General features: G+C 43.1%; 1 protein-coding gene across 2 annotated transcripts in view; it reads right to left on the minus strand.

Moving 5' to 3' along the window:
* The window catches only part of RHCE (Rh blood group CcEe antigens), a 43,434-nt gene that overhangs the window by 5,412 nt on the left and 28,850 nt on the right, over positions 1-9,172 (minus strand). Inside the window, exons 8-9 of one of the 2 annotated variants that reach the window (XM_003799844.3) lie at positions 5,445-5,530; positions 558-631 (exon numbers count right to left, since the gene is read on the minus strand). The exons of the other annotated variant lie outside the window; for it this stretch is intronic. Coding sequence (XP_003799892.1) covers positions 558-631; positions 5,445-5,530 — 160 coding nt within the window. The remainder of the gene's footprint in view (positions 1-557; positions 632-5,444; positions 5,531-9,172) is intronic. 2 annotated transcript variants of the gene reach the window in all.

The raw sequence follows: 9,172 nt of genomic DNA on the forward strand, positions 1-9,172 counted from the left end.
AAAAAAAAAAAAAAAAGTCTTTGCAAAGTGACCCTGGTCTCTTAAACTACTAGTTTGCTTGATCCACTAGTTTTAAGTTATCCAGAGCTGTTCTCTAGACTCACTCAGCCACTCATTCACTGCAAGACCTCAGACAAGTCATTTTTCCACTTTGAGCAAGTGTCATATAAGGGGTTGGACTCAGGGGCCCTGAGGTTTCTTCTGCTCCTTGCGGTATAAGTTTCTTTCACCTTCACGTCCAACTGTTTGCCCACTTGACGACCTCAGATAGGGAGCGGAAATGTGGCCAGTGGCAGCTCTCTCCTTGCTGACCTGCGGTGACTTGAGGTATCAGGGAGATGCTAACTCTTAACCACCTCCCACTCCCCACCAACACACACACATGCACACACTCATGCATATGTGTACACGAGTTTTCTCCTCCCCCAATGCTCCCTACTTCATTTTGGTTTTTTTGTTTTGTTTTACTTTCATAAACACCAAGTCAACAGATTCCCCAGATAGCTTTTTAAGTTCATGTGCTCAAAACCTACCCCGTGAATAGCTTAAAAACCTACCTTCCAGAAAGCTTGGTCATCGAAATATTTAGTCATATCAGGTGCTTTCCAGATTTTGAGATTTAGGAGCAAACCTGTTGAAATTCACAATTAAACGTCAAAATACAAACACACAGCATTTGTTATCTCAAGATTAATCAAAATATTGTATGATATCACAAGAGAAATCCTTTTCCTTTTTTTTTCTTTCTTTTTTTTTTTTTGGAGACAGTCTACTATGTCATCTTCCGTAGAGTACCATGGTGTCACAGCTCACAGCAACCTCAAACTCTTGGACTTAAGCAATTCTCTTGCCTCAGCCTCCCAAGTAGCTGGGACTACAGGCGTCCTCTACAACACCCGGCTATTTTTTGGTTGTAATTGTCATTGTTGTTTGGCAGGCTTGGACTGGGTTTGAACCTGCCAGCCTCTGGTGTATGTGGCCAGTGCCCCAGCTGCTTACAGGTGCCAAGCCCAGAAATTTTCTTCCATAATGGGAAGACAAACAAACTGTTATCCCTGGATCAGTTTAATTATTAATTCTGTAGACATCTTCTAAAAGGAAGTGGCAAGAGCAATGATCTCCAAGAGATGGAGGTTATGCTACACAGGGTGAGATAGCCACGCTCTGACGCCCTTCTTGAGACAGAATAGAAGGGCCCTACCAGATGGCACCCCACTTAAAAGCTGGTCCATTTAAAACCCAGGAGCTATCCTGGAGGGCAACTCCAATGAGGTCTGTCTTCTCTGGCTCTAATAAACTCCCAGCAACCTCAGCTCAAGATCCACTTGCAAAGGTAGCAAAGTAATTTATAGCAACTTGCTTTTTTGAAAAAATTTAATTATTTGATAATAATAATTATTCTTTTTTTTTGAGACAGGATCACACTCTGTTGCCCAGGCTGGAGTATGGTGGCATGATCATAGTTCATTGCAACCTCCAACTCCTGGGCTCAGGCAATCCTCCTGCCTCAGTCTGCAGGTGGAACTACAGGCGCCCGCCGCTGCCTTGCTTTTGTGCCTGTTTTTCCCTTTTTCTCATCCAGCCTCTGCCCAGATGGCTCAGCCCTGTGCATTCCGCCAGCTTTGCAAAGTCAGCTGAACTCCTCAGGATACATAAAATGAAAGCTTACCTTTCACAGAAAGCAGGGAAATGCTCCCATCAGATTTACCTATGTACTTTTAAGGATGATGAATTCAAATAGATTAAATAATAAGATAAATAAGAGTAGGCGTAGGCTTAGTGAAGTTCACATTTTCCTTTTGTAGCGCATGCCTTTAACTGGTGTTGGCAGCCAGCACAGCTCATTCAGCCGGAGTTACCCAGAAATGACCTCTATCATCTGCTAGCTGAGGCTTACTCATCACTGACAAAAATCCATCCAAAATATATTTTCTTATCTTATGAGACAACACTAAACATATTTAATTTGTTTTTTAAAAATCAGAACCGTCGCTAGGAATATCCGCTTATGAAACATGCTATATTAATATGGAGAAGGCATACAGCTTTTGAGAGTTGTCGGCCCATTGTCTCAGCAGCTCAAGCTTTTTGTGTTGTTTTAAGAATTTAGGCTGGGGCAGTGCCTGTGGCTCAAAAGGGTACGGTGCCGATCCCATATGCCAGAGGTGGCAGGTTCAAACCCAGTCCCGACCAAAAATAAAATAAAATAAACTTATTTAAAAAAAAAATAATTTAGGCTCAGCGCCTATAGCTCAGCGGCTAGGGCGCCAGCCACATACACTGGAGCTGCTGGGTTCGAATCCAGCCTGCGCCTGCCAAACAACAATGACAACTACAACCAAAAATAGCCAGGCATTGTGGCGGGCGCCTATAGTCCCAGCTACTTGGGGGGCTGAGGCAAGAGAATTGCTTAAGCCCAAGAGTTTGAGGGTGCTGTGAGCTGTGATGCCACAGCATTCTACTGAGGGTGACAGCTTGAGGCTCTGTCTCAAAAAAAAAAAAAAGAAAAAGAAAAAGAATTTAAGAATTTCTTTTTCTCTGTTAGGCTATCTGCTTTCCCTTCTAACTTCAACCAGTGCATTTTACCTCTAGAAACCTATCCTACCTCTAATTTGCTATTTCTAGTCTAACTAAGCTAGGAAACCCAATTACTATGTTTGATAGCTTGAGAGAATTATTTTGTTTGTTGTTGTTTGTTTTTGTTTGTTTTTTTTTTGAGACAGAATCTCACTCTGTCCCCCTGGGTAGAATGTTGTGGCTTCATTGTACACAGCATCCTCAAACTCTTGGGCTCAAAAGATCCTCTTACCTCAGCCTCCCGTAGCTGGGACTATAGGTGCCTACTATGCCTGGCTAGTTTTTCTATTTTTAGTAGAGACACATTCTCTATTTTGCTCAGATTGGGATAGTATTGTTTCTTAAATAAGTACAGACAGGATCTGAATAGGGAGGTCTATTAATAAGTCACATGTTGGGTTTTGGAGGCTCAATTCAGGCTATTTTGGCTGCTTGGGAGATGTTTTCCCTTTCCCTTATCCAAGTTTACTTTATTTTATTTTATTTTTTTAAAGAGCTTCTGTACAGCTAAGGAGACAACAACCAAAGCAAACAGACAACCTACACAATGGGAAAGGATATTTGCTTTTTTTTTTTTTTTTGCAGTTTTTGGCCAGGGCTGGGTTTGAACCCACCACCTCCAGTATATGGGGCTGGTGCCCCACTCCTTGAGCCAAAGGCGCCACCCTGTTTTTGTTTCTTTTTGACCCAGAGTCTCACTTTGTAGCCCTCAGTAGAGTGTGGTGGTGTCATAGCTCACAGCAACCTTAAACTCTTGGGCTCAAGGGATTCTCTTGTCTCAGCTTCCAAGTAGCTGGGACTACAGGCACCTGTCACAATGCCTGGCTATTTTTTTAGAGATGGGGGTGGGAGGGTCTCACATATGCTCAGGCTGGTCTCAAACCTGTGACCTCAGGCAATCCACCTGCCTCAGCCTCCTAAAGTGCCAAGATTACAGGCATGAGCTACCGCACTCGGCCCATCCAAGTTGTTTTTAATCACCAGTTCCCTAATGTCCAAAGTGACATGTAAAAAGGAAAACTCTTAGTCTTAACTCTTAAAGGAATAAGATGGGTGTCTTTCCTCTGTTCAGTTTTAAGAATGTAAGAATTCTATAGTTTTTTAAATGAGTATTTTAAATAAACAGCCTTTATACATTTGGCATTTATTTATTTATGTATTCATTCATTCATTTATTTTCAGTTTCCAGAGTTCTGTAACTCTTACAAGAGAATTTCATAGAGAAGTGGTTGCAAGGCCCAGAGAGAGTATAGCAATACACCCAATGTCACACAACTCATTAGTGTCTCTATGCCATTCGGTCTCTTACTTGGCATCTACCCCCTGCTTAGGGCCACAATATATGGGTGTCTAACCAATAAAAGGTGTTTGTGTATAGAATAACAGTGAATAGTTCTGAACAGAATACATATTTTCACCTGGCATATAAGACTGGCTAATTTGTAACTCCCCAATATTTTTGCTATTGCATCATATTACAGGAGTGGAAACATACTTCACTCCTTTGTTTCCAGATCCCCAGAGGCTCCTCAGCTCTCATAATGGCGGGCTCCTTGCCACATTCTTCACCTGATCCCTGTTGCTCTCACCTCAGTCCATATTCACATCAGCCACACTGGTCTTCCTGCAGATCCCTAAACATGCAAAGCATGTTCCTGCCTCAGGGCCTTTGCACTTGCTGCCCTAGTTTCTTGGACTGCTCTTCCCCTGAGTAAATGCATGGTGTGTCTCCTTCCTCTCCATTTGAGTTGCTGCCTATGTGCTGACTTCTTAGATAAGTCTTTCCAGACGAACCCTCTAAAGCAGTGGGTCTCAACCTTCCTAATGCTGCGATGTATTTTCATCGTTAAAAAGGAGTTGCGACCCACAGGTTGAGAACCGCTGCCCTAAAGGAACACCTTTCACTGCACCAACTATTCCCCTGCCATGCTTTGTCCTCAGCACGTGTCACCATCCGACATAGTATATATGTTTATATGTCCAGTTATGGTCAATACCCTCCCCCACTGAAACATCAGTTCCATGAGGCCAGGGAATTTGTTTTGCTCACTGCTATGTCTTTAGTGCCTATTTCATAGTAGATATTAAATAATATTTGTTTTACAAAATACTATGATGAGTATCCTCAGGGAATAAAGGATAGGTCCTCAGGATTCCCTGAGGATAGGGTATAAGGGTTTCTTGGGCTTTCTGTACTAAATTGAGTGTGATCACCAGCCCTGAGTTTAAGAGGCTGCAACGTTGCCATTCACCTTACTTATAACCTCAGAGAAGTCCCTTGTCTGGCCACAGAGTCCACATCAGCAACAAGTGACCTCTAAAAGCCTTTCCAATTCTGAAATTATGTGAGTCTATGATTCTTTTAAATCGACTGGATTGAGTTGGAACGCATTCTTCTAAGCATCACAAGAATGGAGAAGCAAGAATCCAGTGTATTAAATTCTAAAGCAGTAGATGAGCTAATACAAGGTGGGGGGTAGGGGAATGAGGGACTGGGGAGAGGGGAGGAGGGAGGAGAATGGGAGTGATGGTATCTGGCACACCTCCTGGGGGGTGGAACACAATTATAATAGGGACTTTACTTAACGAATGCAATCAATGTAACCTAATTCTTTATACACTACCTTCAATGAATCCCAAATAATAAAAAAATTACATTTTCCAATTACCAAAATTAATAAAAACATAGAACATATTAAAAATAATAAATTAAGGTTTGAGCTCTTTGCATCATTGGGCTAGAGCTGAGGGAGGTGGGTTCACTGGGAAGGGTGGGCACATACACACCTACCCATAAGACAGGGTTCTCCCTGGACCTGGGTGCTGTGTCTTTTGAAATGGTGGAAGAAGGGTGATATCATACTGACCTGTCAGGAGACCAGTCACCAGACTAGACGCCAGACACCAGACCATGCCAAGGGCCTGGAAGGTGATGGGCACCTGGTTCCCAGTTCTAGAAATGACAAAGCAGAGGTGGTCACTTGGCATCAGGCTGCAGAGGTCCTCTGGTGTCCGCAGTGCCGCTGCCATGAGGAGAATATTTCCCCGGCTGGTACATTCCTTGTCATTTTCCCCCAAAGCCATGCAGACATGCAGACATGTGGTGGGGGATAGGAAAAGGTGGCTTATCTTTTTTTTTTAGAGACAGAGTTTCACTTTGTCGCCCTGGGTAGAGTGCTGTGGTGTCATACCTCACAGCAACCTCAAGCTCATGGGCTCAAGTGATTCTCTTTCCTTAGCCTCCTGAGTAGCTGAGACTAAAGGTGCCGGCCAGAACTCCTGCTTATTTTTAGAGACAGGGTCTTGCTTTTGCTCAGCCTGGTCTGGATGGAACTCATAAGTTCGGGCCATCTACCCACCTCGGCCTCCCAGAATGCTAGGATTACAAGCATAAACCACCACACCCTGCCCTTTTGGTTTATCTTAATCTCAGATCCCAGGCTGGGCTCACAGTGTTAAACACAACTCAGGTTATGCAAAGCTCAGGGAAATGTTTGTTGAATGAGTGAAAAATTGAGCTCAACTTATTGATCTAATTACAAGTGATTTTTAGAAGAAAGAACAGGGTGACATCTGCATGACCTTACAAAAATTCTTGAATGGCTCGGCGCCTGTGGCTCAAGAGGCTAAGGCACCAGCCACATACACCTAAGGTGGCGGGTTCGAATCCAGCCCGGGCCCGCCAAACAACAATGATGGCTGCAACCAAAAAATGGCCAGGCATTGTGGCGGGTGCCTGTAGTCCCAGCTACTTGGGAGGCTGAGGCAGGAGACTCGCTTGAGCCCAGGAGTTGGAGGTTGCTGTGAGCATGATGCCATGGCACTCTACCCAGGGGGATAGCTTGAGGCTCTGTCTCAAAAAAAAAAAAGAAATTCTTGAATAAGACAGAAGAGAACTAAATAAGAAGGGACCAATGATAATATTGGACTATATTAAAATTAAGAACTTCTAGTTGGGCATAGTGGCTCATGCCTGTAATCTTATGGGAAGCTGAGGTGGGAGGATTGCTTGAGCTCAGGAGTTTGAGACCAGCCTCAGAAGAATGAGACCTTGTCTATATTAGCCCAGCATTGTGGCAGGTGCCTATAGTCCCAGCTACTCAGGAGGCTGAGGCAGAAGGATCACTTTAGCCCAGGAGTTTGAGGTTGCTGTCAGCTAGGCTAATGCAATGGCACTCTAGCCTAGACAACAGAGTAAGATTCTGTCTCCAAAAAAAATTAAATTAAATTAAAAAAAAAATAAAATTAAGGACTTCTTTTTATCAAAAGACATCTTTAAAAAAAAAAAACAACAAGATAATCTACCAAAAGGGAGAAGATACAGTATTTACACTACATATATCTGACAAAGGACTCATATCCAGAATATACAAAGAATTTCTACAAATCCATAAGAAAAAGACCATCATAATAGAAAATGGGCAAAAGAACTTGAATAGACATTTCATAAGAGAAGACTTTCAGGTGTCCAAGAAGCATATGAAAAGTGCTCCATTTAATTAGTCATTGGGGAAATCAAAATTAAAACAATACATTTGGGGCGGCCCTTGTGGCTCAAAGGAGTAGGGCGCTGGCCCCATATACCGGAGGTGGTGGGTTCAAACCTGGCCCTGGCCAAAAACTGCAAAAAAATAAAAAAATACATTTGATGGCTAAGTGGCTCATCTAAATAAAGGAAAACACCAAGTGTTGGAGACTGAAGTAAGGAGACTCTTGAACACTACTGGTGGATAGATGGGCACAAACTATATTAAGCTGCATGGCATTGTCCAATAAAGCTGACCACACAAATGCAGTAGGTTACAATTCCACTTCTAGGCGTAGAATCAACAGAAGTACATTGTATGCCCCCCCACAAAAAAAGTGCTAGAATGATCAAAATGATCATAGAAGTAATACAAGAATATCCATAATATTCCAAACTGGAAACTACCAAATATTCATTAATAATGGATAAACACATTTTGCTGTATTCCTATACAATGAAATTCTTGTTCTGTCTTTTCACAGGTTCTGTATTTGTCTATCTGACGTTCAACAAAGTTGTACCATGGAAGTTAGCAAATGCTACAAATCAAGGCTTTGTTTTCCTGGACAGCTGGTTGTTAATCATTTAACAGCAAACTACTGATTGATTTTTTCTTTTTCTTTTTTTGGCCATAAGCCAATGCCAGCAGTTCTCAAAATGGACATGACAATCATCAGGAGGGCCTGGTAAAACAGACTGCTGGATCCCACCCTCAGATTTCCAATTGAGTAGCTCTGGGATAGGAATAGGAGATGCCAGTACTGCGAGAACCACTGCTCCAGAAGAACCACAGAGCCATACAACCTAGAAGGGGAGGTGGGGCATAGGTTACAGAATGGCAGCCCACAGATAGAATTTGGCCCATACGATATTACTAGGACGTTTGAATTTTTTGCAAAACTCTGGATTTCTAGTTTCTCTAGAAAAGTCATTAGATCTGGTGACACTGTCTTGCACAGTGATGGTGGCCTGAAGCTGAAGAGCACCCGATACCTGGTCCCTATAGTCATCTGAGTTTGGGAACCAGCTAGATCAACTCCTCATTTTACAGAGAGGACTGGGAGGCCCAGAGTGAGGAAAGGATTGGTGCGGAGTTGCCCAGCTCTTAAAATGGTGGCAGACACATGTTGGAACCTGTTGGCATAGGTAGGAAAGTGAGACCTGAGCAAAGAAAGCACAAATGGGCCCCATACTGAGTAAAAAAACACAACCTGAGATAAGGGTAATCACAAATGTCACAAAACTAGTAGTGCAGGAAGGGTGAGATGTAAAGGGAGAAAACAGGAAAGCAAAGGAGGTAAACCCATGGCAGGCTGAGTAAAAGAACCTACTGCAACAACAACAAGGTAAGAGTAGCTACAAGTATCATAAAATACAACCTTATGGTTTGTTCCCCCCATCCCTGGGGGCTTCAGACACTACAACACAAAACATCCAGCCTTGACCATCTAAGGTAAAAAACTCCCCACTCCCCTTGACATAGGGAAGGAGATAACACCCCCACTAGTCAAGAATAGAAAGAAGAGATACTGTTATGAAGATTAGAGAGGCCAGGCAAGAGAAAAAGGGATGACACAGAAACTCCAGTGTCACTGTCTGCTGGGACGAGTGCCCACTCTTAATCCCTTTAAGAGTGAACTTTTGCCTTAATAAACTTTACTGTTTCCTACTTTAAAACTGTCTCTTACTTTCATTCTTGGATCACAAGAAGATAAGAACTGAGGTGTTTGTAGCAGCCTGTCTAGCCTATGGCTAGGAGGAGTGAGAGTTATAAGAAATAGCTCAATAATGGAACACCTTGGTGAAAAGGACATGGAGAGGGATTTGGCTCTCCTAACAAGCATGAGAGCTCGAGAAATGAGAGCGTTGGTGAATTGGCAGTCTCTACACTTGTGGTGTTGAGAGGCACGAGATCAGCCTTATATTAGGCTGGAGGAGCAGGCAGTGGGGAGCGTGCACGTTCTATCAGGGACCCATTTACTCTCACTCTGTCACTTCTCCTGCCTGCAGAACACCAGCACGGCATCTCTCTGCTGAAGATCACTAAGCTCTGATAAAGACTAAGAT

Source organism: Otolemur garnettii, unplaced genomic scaffold, assembly GCF_000181295.1.
Source record: "Otolemur garnettii isolate 467f Iridium unplaced genomic scaffold, OtoGar3 scaffold00156, whole genome shotgun sequence".
Taxonomy (NCBI): domain Eukaryota; kingdom Metazoa; phylum Chordata; class Mammalia; order Primates; family Galagidae; genus Otolemur; species Otolemur garnettii.